Genomic DNA, 18,986 nt, shown 5'->3' with positions numbered 1-18,986 from the left:
AATTAAGATGTAATCAGTTGTTAACAAACATCAGTTGCATCGGTTACTTTCACACATTTGTTGAATCTAAAACCTGGCTATATGAATTTTCTGGTCTACAGCCTGTAGCTACTGTGGCTATTCCTGTTTAAACCAGATGGCGCCCCACTCAAAGTCAAAGTGCTTCTCCAGACAGATGCATTTTCATGTGGAGGAAGTGCGCAAGTTAAAATGTAAACCGCTGTTTCAAGAAATGCTAGAAAGCTCGATCTTTTAGCGACTTCGTGAGACAACTCCTGCCTGTGGTAAGTGTATTGGTATTTTCCCCTCAAAAATCTCTCCTCCACAATATGTTACATAATCGTATAAACTGACTAGCCTAGTGTATGCATTACACATTTCCCCTATTTTGTTAACGTTGTACTTTTGGCAACCCCGTTTGGTCAGATTGGCCGACACGGGCCTAAAGCTTGTAACTGTGTCAGTTGAAAATATAGCATTGGTCCAGCTCTACATGGGGTGCTGGGGTGTGGTGTGGGTGTGAGAGCAATACGAAAGATAGTCCACGAGTGATAATCAAGTTAGATGCATGTCTCAAAATGGTCGAGGAATTACATTTCCCACCGTTGCCCTGGGCAGAGATACATCAATCTTGTTTCAGAATTGATTAACATTCTAAATACAAATTTACAAAATCCCACCTAAAGAAAAATTGAATTACCAATGCTATTACTTAAACCCCTACTGACCCTCCAGAAAAAAACTTGTGGCCCACAACATAGAGTTACACCAATTTTCGCCATAGTATTTTAATTATAAACTATTATTGAATTGTGCAATTTCAGTTATTAATCTGTCGTTATTACGTTCATGAAAATCAACGGAACCTTTGCTTATGTATTCTACCCTACCAACTCCCTACTGTTAGAGGACAGCTTACATAATAAACTTAAGCAATCCAAAGGCCTGTTTGTAAGATCAGCCAATATTTTCTATTAGGATACAGTAGATGTCACTGGGAGATTTGTTTGACGTTTTGTGTGTGCTTTCAGATGTATGGTGCAACTACTTCCACACTCAGTAAGATGTTGACATCCCCTTGTATCCAGCGGGTCAGAAAACACCTGTCTGATATCAACTGGAAAACTGCAAATCATGGCTGCTTAATGCTAAATGTAAGGCTATGTCATTCTTTTGATCAATCTATGGACCTGATGAATGGCCAGTATCCAGCATCAACTGTTCATTCAAAGAGAAAATACAGATCTAACAGCTCCCCCGATCAGATAGCCTCCTCTCAGGTCAATCATATTTTAAAAGCCAATGAATATAGCTTCAGAGTCAACGGGTATGATGGGCGATCTGGGGGGTCAGTTGTTGGGTTAGAGAGCAACATTCTGGCAGCCAACTCCCCCAGCGAAGACAGGCGGAGTGCAGCCACGTGTCTGCAGAGCAGGGGGATGCTCTTCGGGGTGTTTGATGGCCATGCTGGCTCTGCCTGTGCTCAGGCAGTGAGTGAGCGTCTTTTCTACTACATAGCAGTGTCCCTGCTCCCACTACAGACTCTCCTGGACATTGAGGAGGCAGTGGAGAACGACAGGCCTGTCATGCCCATGCTTCAGTGGCACAAGCACCTTAACGACTACGTCAGCATGGATGCCGGCAAGCTCTACTTTAACAGCCTCCGCACCTACTGGCAGGAGCACATTGACCTGCAGGAGGACACCGAAAATGAGGACATTCCGACCGCCTTGACCAATGCCTTCAAGAGGCTGGACAATGACATCTCTCTGGAGGCCCAGGTGCACTTCGGCGATCCCCTCTCCCTCTGCACCCCGCTCAGGGTGGCACTGTCAGGGTGCACGGCTTGCGTGGCCCACGTAGACGGGGACAATCTCCATGTGGCCAACCTAGGTGACAGCAGGGCCGTGTTGGGAATCCAGGAGGCGGATGGCAGCTGGTCGGCACTCACCCTCACCAACGACCACAATGCCCAGAATCCCGATGAAATGCAGCGAGTGCTGTCTGAGCATCCGAGCCTGGAGAGGAAGACGGTGGTGAAGCACGACAGGCTGCTGGGCCACCTCCTGCCCTTCAGAGCTTTTGGGGACATCAAGTTCAAGTGGAGCAGTGAGCTCCTCAACCGCATGTCAGAGGCCCGGCCGGATATCCTGTCAGGAAACGAGTTTGCCAAAATGGTCCCGTCCAACTACCACACGCCGCCTTACCTAATTGCTGAGCCTGAGGTGACGCACCACAAACTGCGGCCGCAGGATAAGTTCCTCATCCTGGCCACAGATGGCTTGTGGGAGCTGATGCACAGGCAAACAGTGGTGCAGGTCATTGGAGAACACCTGTCCAGTCTCAACTGGCAGAAGCCCCTGACAGCGGTGAGCTTCACACTTGGACAGATGCAGCGACTGCTCCAGGAAAGGAAGAGCAGGGCCCTTTCAGTGCTGGAAGATGAGAATTCGGTCACACACCTGATCCGACATGCTCTGGGCAGTGATGGATTCGGTTCTGTGGATCCCAGGCGCCTGGCCAAAATGCTGGGTTTGCCCCAAGACCTGGCACGGAGGTACAGGGATGACATCACTATTATAGTGATTCACTTTAATAATCCAGTCATGTGAAAATATGCCAAAATGATCCCCCTGCCAGTAATTCATATATGATATTCCCATAGGTTGTATGGAATTGAACTTTTTTTTTTGTTCTTTTTTGTGGTGAGTGGAGTAACACTATAGTGTCTATAGAATCTATTTACAACCAAATGTTCTTATTCACACCCTTAACAAAACACTCAAAATGTGTGAATGTAACAAATATTTTCCCACAATGTGCAAACTATGAAATAAACAAAGCTCCTGCGACACCAAGCATGGTTATGTAAAGAGTACTGAACAGAAGACATTGACCTTTGGAAGCGAACCTTTAAGGAACTAGATACTGACTGCTGAAGTACAAACAAGAATTGCACAATTTGCGGCACAGAAAGGCAAGCCTTTTGTTAAACGTTCTTTAAAACTGGGTGTTTATGATCTGCCAGATTCCACACCACACTCCATACAGATTTGATTAGCAAGCTTGGTTGAGCCAGTGCTTGATAAGGCTTAAAACCTTGAGACACTATTGTTAGATACAGAAAAGTGGAATATCCCTAAATGGCTGTGGTCACACCTATTACACTTAAGTGTACATTGTCAACTTATACGCTTTTGTGAAAAACAAGACAAACTTCTATCAACAGCTTTCTGACCTTTTTTTCCTTCCTTCCTTCATTCTTTTTTTTGTACTTTGATGTTAGATGAGTGAGATACTGCACAGTAAACCAGATATGCAACCATACTTTCATGACCATGTTTGTGTTGAAAAAACTGTATTGGTTTAATGAATTGACTTAAAGTGGTTATTTGTTTCATAGGTGGAACGATGTGTTATCATGCTTGTTATTTTCCTGCGAAATACCCAAATGTAAACATTTTCTGAGTTTTCCTACTTGTGAAACCGCCCTGTAATAAAGACCTGTTTTCGACAATCACTGTGTTATTAAAAATAGGTATTCATTTAAAAGTTGTATTACTTATATTCTAAAATAAATAGACCACGGGGAATCACAGCACTATGACTTTATTTGAAATCAATTTTGTCAAGGGCTTTACAAAATCAAATCTTGATTTAGAAAACAGATACTTCTATATCAAATGGTTTCCAAGTCAACATAAAAGGAATTCTGGGTCACGTAGTTTCCCACAGCTCATAGAGCCTAAAAAACTGAATGTGCTGATGTTCATCTAAAACTGCAGTCTCAATCAAAAAGGGGTTTCAAAATATTGTGGTGTTGTGCCTGGCCGTCCAGTTCAAAACTTCCTTGAGGGATGTACAAGCCAATCAGAATCATTGCTCCCATAGTCATGTGGAAAGTTAAATTAATCAAAAAGTAAAACTGGCCATTTGAATTCCACTGTTCAAACAATATACTGGACTGGACTTGAGTCTGAACACTGCCACACTGTCTGAGCCTAGAATGTACAAAAAAAAAAAAAAAAAAGAATCCACATACCTGTAATGTGGAAAAAAGGCTCTTTGAGGGGAAAAAAACATCAACTGAAACAAAAATGTAAAGACAATACATAAACACTTACATAACAATGTGTCATGACTTTGCGGTACAGACACAATGATCACAGACGAGCCAGAAAGTGTTAAAAAGAGCAGGGAGGAGAAGGAAAAGAGAGAGAGTGTCCAACACATTGAGATCTGTGTATGCATGTCTTAAGATCCAGACACAGCAGATCATCGGCGAGTGGGCATGAGTAGCTGCGTGGCGGTGACCGAGTCGGGGAAGAGGTTGTGGTACGTGGGGAGAGGAACGTACGCTGCTGTAATCATTTTTCCTGTAGGAACACGAAAACACAAAGCATGGATAAGCGGTCAAGTACAGCACATATACACTATCTATCTATATTATTTGTGGAGAAAACGCCTGAAAGGTATTTGGTATAAATGAGACATAAGTGACGATGAATTAAGTTGTCATTTAATATCAAAGCCAGAAAGAATTCAGCACCACCCACCTGCAAAGTATCGCCCATGTAACGCGTTTACTGCTGCCATTGCTCCAGGGATGGTTGGGCATTTTACGTACACGTTACCCTGAAACAAGAGAGAATTTCCTTTTAATGCACTTGTTCACAGCGGGGCATTTAAATGTACACATGAACCATATACGTACTTGAGCTGAATTTTTGTCTACATATATGTGTATGGTTCCACCATGTTTGTTGCACTCTTCTATGACATCGTCCTGAATCTCAATATCCCAGCCAGGGTGGTTCTCCCTACAAGAAAAAACAAAAATGAAATCAACTCAGTCAAGCCAGTGACTAAGCCACCCCTGTTCCTTTCAAACTGAATGAACTTAACAGGGAGCAGTTGTATTCCCCCAGATTGATCAGAGATAATGATACTTACGACTGAGGGTTGAACATGTTGGACAGCTGGAAGCAGTGCGTGGCGATGGGCTGGGAGGGAAGGTTGAGAGCCTGGTTTGAGCTCATGCTGGGTAAGTTGAGGTTGAGGTTAAGGCCAGGGTTCATGGCCGCTAGAAGGAGAGTTGAAAACAGGAGATCAATATTAACACTTGGTGTTTTGGTTCAAACCAGATGTACAACTTCCATTTAGTTACCACAGGCCTACAAAGCTCAGTGGTTAAAATGGATTATAAGTCTGTTTAACACTCAATAGCTTTCTTCTGAAGTTTAAGAGAAAAAACAATATCATTCCAAAGATATAACCTCGGATCCAACCCCAGAGGAGTATGTGGATTATTTATCTAAGAAACACGTTCCAAGGATGACCTTGTTTTGGCGACTGCTACTGCTGCGTACGTGATCATGACCTACAAACTCCATTCTTAAAGAGGCACAGGACAATGATCTTGATTTTCAAAGGTTCATCCAAAAAGTTCATTCAAGTAGAGGAAGGCATAAGACCAGCTTCCACAAAGACATTACATTTTCTCCAGTCAAAAACTAGACTCTGTTTTAACAGGCCATAGCCTAACTGACTTCAGGGTGGGTGAGAGTAGCAAAGACTAAAGCTAGAAGTGGAGTTAAATCTCAACAGATGCCTTGAAGGTTTTTGGGTGCTAGCTACGCTTCCAAATCCAAGCAATACAAAAACACCAGCCCATGGATGGTCCAGTATGCACATAACTGAGGAGCAGAGACTACTATGACTAAGTCAGATGAACATGACAAGGGCAGGTACTGACCAGTGACTGCAGCCACGGCTCCCATCTGTATGGACCCGCTCATCTGTAGAGCCTGCTGTGCAGCCGGGGGAATCTGTAGGCCTGTGCCTAAGGAGAGATGCACAAACCTCATTAGTCTCAAAATACCCCTCACTTAGGAAAAACTAGTAGAAGAACATAGTTTTTTCTTTTTGTCTTGTTTTTGGTTGTTGTGATTTCTTTTTAAACTTTGCATAACAAAAACTTTATGGAATTCACAGCAAAGGCGAGTTATTTATGGTGCCTCTACAACATGCCTTCACTATTCCCAAACACATTTTTTGAACAAGGTCGTCCTGTGTAGCAGAAACAGAGGAGACTTGTCCTGCGTCATCTTTTTGCCCTAATATTTATTAAACATAGCAATCCCAAAGCACCTTCTGCCAGTCTGGCCATGAGCTGCAAGCGCCCAGTGGTGCCGAGGTCGATGCCCGTGCGCTCTAGCTCATCGTTGTCGAGGAAGGAGCTGGCAGAGGAGGCGTCTGTGCGCTCAGTGACGTGTCCCACCTTCATGGGTCGGCCGGCCAGCTCAAAACCGTTCAGCTGCTCCAAGGCCTTCTTAGCACACTCGGCGTCAGCAAACTGGTACAGACAAAAAGACAACTTATTTAAATGACACATACTAATGTACATACAAATACCATGTTTTAGATACATTCCAAATTTTATTGTATGGAAACACAATGACAAAAGGCTTTCAAATAAATTCAGTTTTAGAATAGCTTATCGTGAGAAAGGAATAAAGTTTGATATCTGTACACTGCAAATTACCATCACTAAAATACAAAGTTGTTATATAGCACACTTGGTAAATTAGGATTTTTTTTTTTTTTTAAATACTAATAAAGTACTTATCTTCTACCAAACTACTGGAACTCACCGTGATAAAGCCGTATCCTTTAGATCTGCCTGTCTCACTGTCCATCATAAGCTGAATGCTTTCAATCTAGAAAAGAAATGTCAAGTCACCAATCAGACCAATCTCAAGTTAAACCACAGTGATGCAGCAAAAGTAAAACATGACAGATGTGGCCTTTACCCTGCCGAAAGGCTCAAAGATGCCTCGGAGCATGTCCTCTGTGATGTTGAAGTGGAGCGAGCCCACATAGAGACGCATGGGCCCAGCGGTGCCCTTCTGGAGGTTGTTGGCCATGGCTGCAGCTCTGTTCTTCTCAGCCTGAGAATGGGAAAGAGAAAGACTTAATAAAGGCACATGTCCAACAAAAGACAGTAATGTCACTTATGTGTCCTGCCTCCCGTTACCTGTGATGCCTGAACAATGATGGGCACCCCCAGTAGCCTCTGCCCTGACAGACCGATGGCCAAAGGCACAGACGTCACGTCCACAAACTCCACGTAGGCGATGCCTTTAGACCTTCTGGAGTTTCTGTCTGATATCATCCTCACGTCACGAACCTGTAAACAGGGAAGGAAATTCATGTAAAACGTCCTGTTTGTAGATCAAATTTGTTTTACTGAAAATTCTGTGTCAATCAAACCATAAAGATGTATCAAAATCATAAGAGCTTTCTTTAAACACAAATGACCTGGCTGAGGTGCATGACTTGGCTGAGGTGCACTAGTCTAAAAAGGATTGGACCACCTTTGACACCTTTCCCAAGCTCTACAAAGGGTGCGATACCACCCCTCATACAAAAACTAAATTTGAGCACACACTCACTTTGCCCACAGCTGAGAAGAACTCCTCCAGATCTCTGGGGCGGATCCGGGCAGCCAGCTGCATGCAGAACACCGTCCGAGAATCTCTCTCCTCTGGAGTCAGATTATCAATGGGCTGTCTGAGGGTGCAGAGATAAAGGGGATTTATTTGGTTGTATTCAGTCTAAAGAAGAATAAACAACTACTGACAAAGGAAACCTCAGCCATTTCTGCACCATCCCTAGAAAACAATGAAGCCTCAGACAGAAAGCAACTGACGGAGACGAAATAGTGTTCCAGACGTACCTCACAGGGCTCTTGTCTTTCCGAAAAGGGCTTTTGCTCCTGGATCTTTGCTTACGGCTGTAAGAGAGAGAGATAGACAACAATTAGCCTTTAGGCCCTCAGTTGACAGCTGCCTAACACTGAGCAAGCCATGACCCACACAAGTATCAAGAATAGCATCATAGAAACCTTAGTTTGATGCCAGGTGGTGGGCCAGTCTTCCCCCTGGAACCACCGTTTAATTTCGGTCCAGAACTGTGATTTAAAAACAAGGTTTAGGTCAGCATCTAGCTCAGTACTGTCACCACTACCAAATACTAACAGTTAAACCACAATCCCCTCCCAATGCTGGGGCTTCTCTTCTGCGTTCTTCGAAATGATACACTGCTGCAAGAGATAAACATCTCACCTCTAGAACAGAAAGATAAACATATTACACTACTTGCCTGTGAAATTAATCCAGTCAATATCATGTTACATTCACATCCCAACTCCCATTCCCCTAATCTTTCACACACAGCCAATAACCTGTAAACACCTAAATTCCAACAACAGAAATTCAAGGTCTTTATGCACACAGATAACACCGCTAATATGTGCATGAGCATGCTGACAGAGAGATGGACGGGAATGAACCGTGTGGTTGACACTTACAACGGGGCTCGGTAGCGGCCTCCGCGCTCTCTGCTTCGAGAGCGGCTGCGTTTGTGATCCTTGCTACGACGTTCCTTGCTACGGCTACGTTTGCGTTCTCGGTCACGCTCATGACTACGCTTCCTTTCCCGATCCCGGCTCTTGCTCTTCTTGCGTTCCTTTTCCCGGCTCTTGCTGCGGCTACGGCTCTTTTTCTTCCTTTAAGAGGGGAAACGGATTTAGTCAAATGCTTTTACCACTTACAAATGTCATGTATGCAGAGTAGTTTCAATAGCTAAAAAGAATCATACGACCAGTTCAACAAATAAAAGTTGACAAATCATAAGTATATTTACACTAACAGTGCACAGAAAAATTTGGTTGGAGAAAAATGTTAAATAGCTCAGCTTTCAAATGCTAGTATTCAGGTCTCCCCATAGTACTTACTTTTTGCTGCGCTCCTCGTGGCCATTGGTGCTAACAGATTTGATGTCATCCTAAGCAGAGTCGACAGAAGAACATCATGAAGAGGACGGCGTAACATTTCAAGTCGTATGGATAAAGGTGGGTGGTTGGGGAACAAAAGAGAATATAATATAATCAATTAAGATGGATTCATACAAGTTTTTTGTGTGTGGGACTTCTACAGAAGAGTCGTCTAAAACCACTTGGGCTGCCATGTCCTGCTTCCTTGACTTTTTTTCTCTTTTAGTTAATTTTAAAGCATATTTTACAACACAACAGTGTATTCACACATCCAAAGGGAAAAGATAACATGAATAAGCTGAAATGGCAGATTTAGAGACTCTTTATATTCAGTCGGCCCCCTTTCAAGTACTGGGGCTATGTTTCCCTAAGACCCAAAGTGGCCATGCTAGTGGTCAGCCACTAAGCAAACTTCCTGTGCTGGATCCCATCTCAGAGGTCTTCCCCCATTTTCGCTGGATGCCACCTCTGTCACACATCTCGCCCCTGAAGCAAACAGGGATTCACACGGCTTAGTAACGTTGACTCCGAAGGCCATCAAGTTTCTTTTTTGTCTGTTTGTGATTTATTTTATTTAATGAGCTTCACGAAGAAGGAAAATACTGGAAAGCTTTCTATATTATCAAATGTAGACCTTACACTTGACAGGAACACCACAAAAAAAAACACAATAAACTAACAGTTTCCAGTGCTCATAGACAAGTTATGCACCCTTTACAGTGGTATACAGGGGGTGGGGATTGGGGAGCATATGAGCATGCAACAGTACATTCTACTGATAAACCATTGTAGAACTGAAAATAGTCCAGTGGAAAGAAGACAACAGTTGTGTCCAACTCTAACAAGCTAACTGGATGGATGGTAGAGTAGGGATGACTGGTCGAACCACTCCTCCTGCCTCCTCTGTGTCTTGAAAGACAAAACATTTTCATGTGCAAGAACACCTACAAAATTAAATCACCTTTTTTTCTAGCAAATGGCGTGCAAGCACTGGATTTTAAAAATGAAAAGAAAATAATTTCAGGTATCCAGAGCCTAAGGTTTTACAATCGTTGTACTAACAGGAATCTCCTGTTCAGTTGTCTTACAAACAAGGGCTCCATGCAAAAGAGTAAAGACTCAAAAGGATGCCTTCCGACATAGGCCTAAATATTCTCTTTGCATCCATTGCGATCAACTGGTAGATACCAAAAGTTGCTTTTGGTCCGTCACAGACCAAAGAATTTTAACCAAGGGTACCACAGTACAGCAATACATTGGGCAATTACTACCTTCATTTTTTGACAGTTCACACTGGAATTCATGGGAGTAGAGGTGAGATATCGTTAGGCAAGTCTACAAAGAGAGATAGATGGGCATTTATTGACGAATCTGAATTTGAAAATATCTAAAGAAAAAAAAAAATCACACACAATTAAAACAAACAAATCACGTTTCTAATGTTACACAGGCAACTTGGAAACAAGAGGAAGTTCAGCAGTCAGCATAACGATACAGCAACATTGAATCTACTGATCTCACCATTACACTCACCTTCTTATAAGGAGCTTCCAGCATGGCCTCAATATCAAAGTCGTCTGCCATTATGGTGTGGTGCTGTGCTGTGTGAGGATACAATTATGAATTAACGCGGGACAACATTGAGGAAATGCTTGATTTAAAGGATTGGTTCAACATTAGAAAAACGCGGAAGGCACCCTTCTACTACAATAACACAGTCTACTCAAATGGGGGTATATCAACCTCAAACAATGAGCAAAACACGAGTTTTAGCCCAGGAGTTTGAATTGCAAATATCCCTCAACGTTAGCTAACCTAACAGCCAAAAATATAACTAACGGAGGAATTAGGAGTTACCCCATTCGTTATTTCAGCCTCGTTGGGTGTGAGTTTGTGATGTTATTGAACGCCCAAATCCCTATTAAACATTAAATATGTTTTTAATGAGTCGGTGGGCAAGCCAAACATATGTTAAAATTAACCACTACAGGCAGTTGATTCTGGAAACGTGCAAATAAGCTAGCTGCATTGGTTCCCTGCTTACGCAATCAAGCTATACTAGCTGCCCTATAGCATATATATCTGTGAAAACAATAACTAGCCAAACAGCAAAAACAAACAACATACACGATGAAACTAAAGTTCACAAAATGTAGCCTACGGTAACTGGCAATTAGGAACGTAGCAAAACAGACGTGTGTTTCATAAGGTGGCTATCGCTAGCTAACTAGCGCGACTCTATGTTGATGTTCCAAATATCGCTCTAGACTAGAGGGAGGATGCAGTTAATGCTCGCTAGCTACATAGCTATCGGAGGTTTGCGCCTACTGACTGCTCAAGGAACAAACAATAACGTTATTTAGCAAAGAAAAATCTAGTAATAGCTTGAGTGCATGCACGTGAAATAAACATCGACTAAACGCCATATATGTAGTACAAATCCTAACAACAAAATCGAATAAACCACCGGTTGAATTCGCTTATAAGACAAAAATAGATATAATTTGTTAGCTTACGTTTCTAGATTGGAGTGCCACAACAGCGAGCTAACACACACATACACGGTAACCTACCTAGACTCAGGGCCTAGTCGTAATGGCTTCCAAAAGAACTCCGTTTAGTAGTCTTCAACTTCGTCAAGTTTCGGTCGCTTGAGTCTGTTGATGGTTAAACGTTATAGGGTTAAACTACAAACCCGTAATTTGGTTAATTTTTGTCACAAACTCAGAGCTGGTATCTCACCAGAAACACGAGTTCACCATTATCGCATGGGCCTTTCAAGCGGACGCTAGACTCTTTTCTGCGCGTGCGCAAACGTGTGCTGAAATCACTTAATTTTACCTGGGATACCACAAGGGGGCCCCAAGTTACCTAATTGTTCCTTTTGGCGTTTTCTCAATCCATGTAGTTAACAAATGGGAATAACTTCCCGTGAAATTCAGGTCTAAGGTGTTTTGCCCAGCTCCTTTGTTACAGGAAATTAAATTCAAAGTACTGGGTATTACTGTTACAGATTACAGTGGCTGCTTTTGAAAGTGTTGATGGGCGGAACTAGAAGCCAAACGCTGTGATAAAGAATAGAGCATTACAAAAAATAGTATTAAAAAAATATTAGGGCCAAAAGATTTTCATAGCAGAAACTGAATTTAACTTAACTGAAAGAGGTTTTGCCTACTTAAATTATTTTCGATGTGTTGGATTGGATATTGTGCCCACATGTTAAGGATCCATTAAGGATATCAACATATTTCTTGTGTGGACCCATAACAAATAAAAATATAGCTGCAAGCAGCGATGGCGGTTTCCTCCTTCAAACATTGCGAACCAGGGAAAAATGAAATTTTGTGACAATTTGTCACTGTATAGAAAAATCCATGCTGCAGACTTGCCAAAGGGATATTACATTTCAAATCCAACATTTACAATGCTTTTGCCTTGAAGTTTAGACTGAGTGGAGGTTGTGTGTGTGCGCTTACCCTGTGTGTCTGTGAGAATGTATGTGTGTGACAGCAAGCTGTGTGTCTGTGAGAATGTGTGTGCGTAAAACAAAGCCTGGGCGTGTGTTAAAGGCACCGTATGCAACAATTATGCTTCAGAATTAGGGTTTGGATAAGCAGTTTAACCTTAAAATAACAGCTTAAAAAAAATTGGGGCGCTACAATGACATTTAATATGGAGAATCGCGTCGTTGCCATTGGCATAGCAGGGTCGATAGGCATATAACTTCGTTATGTAGTTTTACCTGCCGATGCCCGCCGACCTGACTTGTTTACCTTCTGCCGATCTAGTAAGTAGCTTATTTGCCGTCTTGCTTAGTCTTGTGTTGCAGTTGCTTGATGTTGTTGACTGTGTAAGGACAGTCGTTGAGTAACTAGTTTGTCATAATGTCAAAGTCAGCACATTTCAAGAGATTTCGTTAGTTTTAGCTGCTAGCATACCTTTAGCGAATAGCTATTGTTGCATACGGTACCTTTAAGGGGAGACTGCGTGTGTGAGATTTAGGAGCCGCGCGGATGAGGAGACAGAGAAACATTCTATAGAGAACCACCCTAGCAAGTAGTCAAGCATGCATGTTTGAAATATTCACCAAAAATCTACTTTTCATCTTACAGTCAACTTTTTTTCAGATTTGTGTACTAAACATTCTCAAGTGTCTTCATATGAACTTGTGATTGAATCAGAGTTTCACTTTTTGACCTGCAGATGTGTAAAGCATTATTTTAGCGTTAACAATGTATCCAATTTGCTTTTAATCAATCATTTTTCAAGATATGAAGTTGCCTTTGCACATGGGAACATGTTGTAGTGTCTTCCAAGTGACATACCAGTTAGGTGTTGATATCTCCAAAGATTAGCTGAGATATGACTTCACTTCCTGTTTGACCGCTTTTCTGCTGAATTTGAGTGGCTGTACCGGACAAACCATATGGTAACTTTTTGTGAACTTTGGCACAATCATTAAGGACAGTCCCTTCTTTATTCATACAAAGTTTCATGTCTCTCATTATACCATTCTAGCGCCACCAACAGGTCAAAGTTGGACTTTTGTAACACACACAACTTTTGAACCGTATGACCAATTTTCAAAAATGAGGTACCATTGGATTCCCTGGATCAAGACGAATTAAACACACAATGTGGCGTAAATTTCACTCAAATATTTGCTGACATATGACTTCACTTCCTGTTTGGCCGCTTTTCTGCTGAATTTGAGTGGCTGTACCGGACAAACAGTTGTGACGATCAAAATTCTAAATAGTAACTTTTGTGAGGCTAGGTCTGAAGATCATCTCTGGTGATTTTGAAGAAGATTTGCCAAAAATTGTAGGAGGAGTAGGCTTTCAAAGGTTTTTGATAAAACCGGAAATAGCGGAAAATCTATATAACCGGAAATTGACGCCATGGGGTGGGTTAAATTCGTCTTGATCCAGGGAATCCAAGGGTACCTCATTTTTGAAAATCGGTCCTACGGTTCAAAAGTTGCGTGTGTTACAAAAGTCCAACTTTGACCTGTTGGTGGCGCTAGAGTGGTGTCATGAGAGCCATGAAACTTGGTGTGAATGAAGAAGGGACTGTCCTTAATGAGTGTGCCAAATTTCACAAAAAGTTACCATATGGTTCTAGGGGCTGCCACTGACTCCCATGGTACTAACATAATAAATATAGCTGCAAGCAGCGATGGCGGTTTCCTCCTCCAGACATTGCGAACCAGGGAAAAATGTATTTTTGTGACAATTTGTCACTGTATAGAAAAATCCATGCTGCAGACTTGCCAATGGGATATTACATTTCAAATGCATTACTTTGAAGATCCTCAAGGGCCATGGCTTCAAGCTAAGAGTGAGAAGGGGTGTGGTCATCCCTAAATTTCCTTAAATGATGTGTGTGTGTGCTTGCGCGTGTTAAAGGAGCCTGTCCCTGTCCCTGTGTGTGTGTGTGTGTGTGTGTGTGTGTGTGTGTGAGAGAGAATCTGGAGCACACACGCGCGCAAGACCAGAGGGGCAGGGGCAGAGAGGCAGACTTGAGAAACACCCTAGCAATTAGCCAAGCATGCGTATTTCAAATATTCACCAAAAATCTACTTTTCATCTTACAGTCAAATTTTTTTCAGATTTGTGTTCTAAACATTCTCAAGTGTCTTCACATGAACTTGTGATTCAATCAGGGTATCACTTTTTGACCTGTTGATGTGTAAAGCATTGTTTTAGCGTTAACAATCTATCCAATTTGCTTTATATCAATCATTTTTCAAGATATGAAGTTGCCTTTGCACATGGCAACATGTTGTAGTGTCTTCCAGTGACATATCAAGTTTGGTGTTGATTTGTCAAAGATTTGCCAAGATATGACCTCACTTCCTGTTTGGCGACTTTTCTGCTGAATTTGAGTGGCTGTACCGGACAAACGGTTGTGAGGATCAAAATTCTAAAAATTAACTTTTGTGAGGCTAGGTCTGAAGATCATCTCTGGTGATTTTAATGAAGATTTGCCAAAAATTGTAGGAGGAGTAGGCTTTCAAAGGTTTTTGGTAAAACCGGAAATAGCGGAAAATCTATATAACCGGAAATTGATGCCATGGGGTGAGTTTAATTCGTCTTGATCCAGGGAATCCAATGGTGCCTCATTTTTGAAAATCGGTCACACGGTTCAAAAGTTGCGTGTGTTTCAAAAGTCCAACTTTGACCTGTTGGTGGCGCTAGAGTGGTGTTATGAGAGCCATGAAACTTGGTGTGAATGAAGAAGGGACTGTCCTTAATGAGTGTGCCAAATTTCACAAAAAGTTACCATATGGTTCTAGGGGCTGCCATTGACTCCCATGGTACAAGAATAATAATACCTACGATAACAATAGGTTACCTCCTACCGGAGGAAACCTAAATATAGCTGCAAGCAGCGATGGCGGTTTCCTCCTCCAGACATTGCGAACCAGGGAAAAATGTATTTTTGTGACAATTTGTCACTGTATAGAAAGATCCATGCTGCAGACTTGCCAATGGGATATTACATTTCAAATGCATTACTTTGAAGATCCTCAAGGGCCATGGCTTCAAGCTAAGAGTGAGAAGGGGTGTGGTCATCCCTACATTTCCTTAAATGTTGTGTGTGTGTGCTTGCGCGTGTCAAAGGAGCCTGTCCCTGTGTGTGTGTGAAAATCTATATAACCGGAAATTGACGCCAAGGGGTGGGTTTAATTCGTCTTGATCCAGGGAATCCAATGGTACCTCATTTTTGAAAATCGGTCATACGGTTCAAAAGTTGCGTGTGTTACAAAAGTCCAACTTTGACCTGTTGGTGGCGCTAGAGTGGTGTCATGAGAGCCATGAAACTTGGTGTGAATGAAGAAGGGACTGTCCTTAATGAGTGTGCCAAATTTCACAAAAAGTTACCATATGGTTCTAGGGGCTGCCATTGACTCCCATGGAACAAGAATAATACTAACAGATACAATAGGTTACCTCCTACCGGAGGAAACCTAATAATAGGAAAGCCTACAATAACAATAGGTTACCTCCTACCGGAGGAAACCTAATAACCAGGTTCCCAAACTTTCATATTGCATTTTAGTAGTAGAAATGAATCAATGTATCCATTGTATTGATAAATCTACATTTGTGATGCAATGCTTTCATTAAATGATAACATTGCCTCATCCCATCTGAATGAGTTTGATCATTCTCAGAGGCTATAACCCTACTGTGGTAGCCTAATAGAGTGCAAACAGATATTCTCTTGACAAGATTTAGTGTCCATGATAGCACTGCTGGAAACTTAACAGACATTAAGCAAAATTCTGCTAAATCAGCATTATGTGAGCTACATAAGGGATGATGTAGTCTCTTGTTTGGTCAAAGAAAAATGTTTTCTGATGAGTACTAATTAGCAAGACACGTTTGCTCTTGAATTCCTACAATTTATTTCACAGAAGATTTCCCAGTGTGTAGTCTACAGTGTGATGTGATGGAGACAATTCCACACAGGAAATGTGGGGGACTGGAAGAAAACAAACGTCTGACCTTGAGTGTATCTGGAAAATCACCCCCCTAGAGAGTGTTGAAGTCAATGAATAATAGAGAAATGTAATAAATATTTGGTCACTGACAACATTTCAAAGCAGAGTTAATAAACAGATGCATAAAGACATAAAGAAATGGATCTTTTTGCACTAGAGTCAGTGTTTGTGTTCTGCTGGAATGTGAAGAATACATTCTACCAAAATAGGTTCATAGAGAAAGCAGTACACATCTCTAATCCGTAACAATACAGCAATCATTAATCTATTTAAATGTATATATATCAAAATATATATATTTTTATTATAAATCAAAACCGCCACCTCTGAGATCTTATACTTTAGAGCTCTTTTAGTTCACAAAAAGAAACTGGAGAAGAACAAAATAACAGATAGAGCTTTAAATAATGTCAGGGAGGCAAGTTCATTACTCATCTTTTTTGTCTTGAAAAACTGTATTACCCTGCATTTTTCTGGGTTTAATCTCATTCTTTCCGTTGTATCTTGCTACAGCTGCTTGCTCGTTGTTCTGTTGGCTGCCAACTTTCCGTAATTACTCTCCCTCTCTCTCTCTCTCTCTCTCCTTCTGTCTTTCTCTTTTATCTCTCTCTTTTTTCCCTCCCTCTCTCTCTCCTTCATTCCTTGCTCTCTGCACACTGTGGTGCATCCAAATGTAAATCTCCTAGAGGCCCGTGGACAACATAAACATGACACACATCTGGAGCACGCCAAATTCTTGACACGTTACAAGAACCAGTCTTGCGACCGGCACAGGGGCATTTATCTTCTTGTATCCACCGCGCTCACTTTTTCCATCCACGCTGCCTTGTTCCTGTTGTTGAGTTGTGTTTCTTTCTTATTGTCTTTCTTTCATTCTTTCTTCCCCCCTTTATTTTCTTCATTTATGGTGTGGTTCAGTGCTCAAGATGCCCTTTAATCTCCCATTATTACAAACTCTGCTATTGTACTGTTCTAAGTACTGCCTTTCACTCTAGTGAAAAAAGGTGCCTTTTGAACCATAACAACACATGGTGTGAATGAGTTTGTTTAAATGTTACTCTGACAAATAGATTATAAAATCCACTGTCGCAGAGAATGGCATTTGAACCAGCACCCACTGGCATGCCACCATCACCTCAAAAAGGTCTGGGCTTATGGTAGAAAAAAACGCCTTTTCATGCCCCAGTAAATATGTTCCAATTTGTGTGACCACATTGCAAGACTGTCCATCACAGCATTGATAAAACACCCAGCATGACACCAAAGACAGCACTGACAGATGTAATAGCGGTTTCACCAAGGACACAGCAGAGTCAAGGGGAGATTAATGAAATGTCTTTTGCAAAACATGCCTGTGTGTTTGTGTATGTCTGTGTGTTAGTGTGTTTTTGTGTGTTGATACATGTGTGCTTGTGTTTGTCACAGGTACATGGCATGTAGCTGTTGTATCAGTCAGAGGAAAGGTTGTGTGTGGAGCAATGCATTCTTTCCATTACCCAGACCAAATCAATGCAATGTCTGAGCCAGCAGGCTTGTCCCCTCCCCCAGCCGCTGCAGTGACAGGCGGAGTGGAAAGAGCTGACCCGGGCTTGTCAAGAGAGGGGCTGGCCCCCTGCCTGCAGCCCCCGGTGCCCAACAGTGGCTGTCTCAACACATGTACGCTGAAACACACAAATAAACAAATACACACGCACGCCTGCACACACAGGCAAACACCCCACATCTCTCTCTCTCTCTCTCTCTCTCTCTCTCTCTCTCACACACACACATTCTGATATAGTTATGTAAGTACACATAAACACACAGCTGAAATGCAAACATGCATGCCCACACAAAAACACATGCAACACATACTCATATTACCAGTGATCCTCAGATACAGACACACACACACACACATGCAGACTCGACACTGGCAAAGTAAATATTCCCACACAACTATTAAGTTCATGTTCGCTGTTTTAAACAAGTGGCAACATAGCATTTCATTTGATCCTTTTAACTCCTGCGCTCAAGGGAGAAAGTGAGTAATCATCATTATATGGGTAGTCTGTTAAGTGCCAAAGTAATTGTGGGAATATATACTGTCAACACAAAAGAAAAAACATTCATAAGTTGTCAGTGCCTATGAATGTATGGAGAGCAGTTTTTGATGACAAAACCTAGGAAGCAGTTTGAAGTAAATGCAAGCATACTAAAAACACAACAGCCTCTTACCTCGTCAGACTGCGGCTGCACAGGTACAGGTCTATGCACAACAACAGTAGTACACGCTGGAAAAACCTGTAAAGAATTATGTTGGTTAAAACTTATAACAAGACAGGTATAACATCATTTTAGAATCCAGTGTTGATGAACCCTCAGGGTGAAACCATACACTTGAGATGGGAGCGGAGATTGGAACTATGCCCCAAACATTCACACAAACGAGAGGTACCTAATTAGGTTGATGGAATTACAAACTTCACAGTATTATCTTGGACAAAAGAATAGTGCGACCAGTCCCTGTTGCTCTGTTACACTAGGTCTCTATTGCTCGTAGCTTGACTGTTCTCTCCCTTGTACGTCGCTTTGAAAAAAAAGCGTCTGCTAAATGACTAAATGTAAATGCTCTGCTCAGAGTCCGACCATAGGAGGTAC

At 42.0% G+C, this 18,986-nt stretch overlaps 2 protein-coding genes across 4 annotated transcripts; one reads left to right on the top strand and one right to left on the bottom strand.

Moving 5' to 3' along the window:
• Positions 1 to 192: 192 nt before the first annotated feature.
• LOC308371644 (pyruvate dehydrogenase [acetyl-transferring]-phosphatase 1, mitochondrial) lies at positions 193 to 2,612 on the top strand (the record flags this gene model as incomplete). Its single annotated transcript, XM_080846623.1, has 2 exons — positions 193 to 284; positions 1,032 to 2,612. The coding sequence occupies exon 2, from the start codon at positions 1,032 to 1,034 to the stop codon at positions 2,610 to 2,612; it is 1,581 nt and encodes a 526-aa protein (XP_080702749.1). The 5' UTR covers positions 193 to 284.
• Positions 2,613 to 3,593: 981 nt separating this feature from the next.
• Positions 3,594 to 11,630, bottom strand: rbm39a (RNA binding motif protein 39a). 3 transcript variants are annotated; one of them, XM_080845993.1, is made up of 17 exons: positions 11,579 to 11,630; positions 11,410 to 11,493; positions 10,370 to 10,437; positions 8,798 to 8,847; positions 8,372 to 8,569; positions 7,907 to 7,972; positions 7,739 to 7,795; positions 7,455 to 7,572; positions 7,037 to 7,189; positions 6,813 to 6,950; positions 6,654 to 6,719; positions 6,151 to 6,355; positions 5,756 to 5,842; positions 4,954 to 5,083; positions 4,715 to 4,820; positions 4,557 to 4,635; positions 3,594 to 4,376 (listed from the first exon to the last, which is right to left on the bottom strand). In XM_080845993.1, exons 3-17 carry the CDS (start codon positions 10,418 to 10,420, stop codon positions 4,276 to 4,278), a joined length of 1,605 nt encoding a protein of 534 aa, XP_080702119.1. In that variant the 5' UTR covers positions 10,421 to 10,437; positions 11,410 to 11,493; positions 11,579 to 11,630; the 3' UTR covers positions 3,594 to 4,275. The 3 variants fall into 3 exon arrangements, with proteins under 3 accessions (XP_080702119.1, XP_080702121.1, XP_080702120.1); XM_080845995.1 differs by having other exon boundaries at positions 10,370 to 10,432; positions 11,579 to 11,603; XM_080845994.1 differs by having other exon boundaries at positions 11,410 to 11,620.
• Positions 11,631 to 18,986: the final 7,356 nt, after the last annotated feature.

This window comes from Sprattus sprattus (genome assembly GCF_963457725.1).
Source record: "Sprattus sprattus genome assembly, chromosome: 10".
Taxonomy (NCBI): Eukaryota; Metazoa; Chordata; class Actinopteri; order Clupeiformes; family Clupeidae; genus Sprattus; species Sprattus sprattus.
This window is presented reverse-complemented; position numbering and strand designations above follow the sequence as displayed.

Excerpts from the sequence above, each read along its gene's own strand:
- rbm39a (XM_080845993.1), bottom strand. The coding sequence starts at position 10,420 with ATGGCAGACGACTTTGATATTGAGGCCATGCTGGAAGCTCCTTATAAG. Across the intron at positions 7,796-7,906 it reads CCACCTGGCATCAAACTAAG|CCGTAAGCAAAGATCCAGGA; the intron begins GTTTCTATGATG and ends TCTCTCTTACAG. Across the intron at positions 4,821-4,953 it reads AACATGTTCAACCCTCAGTC|GGAGAACCACCCTGGCTGGG; the intron begins GTAAGTATCATT and ends TTTTTCTTGTAG.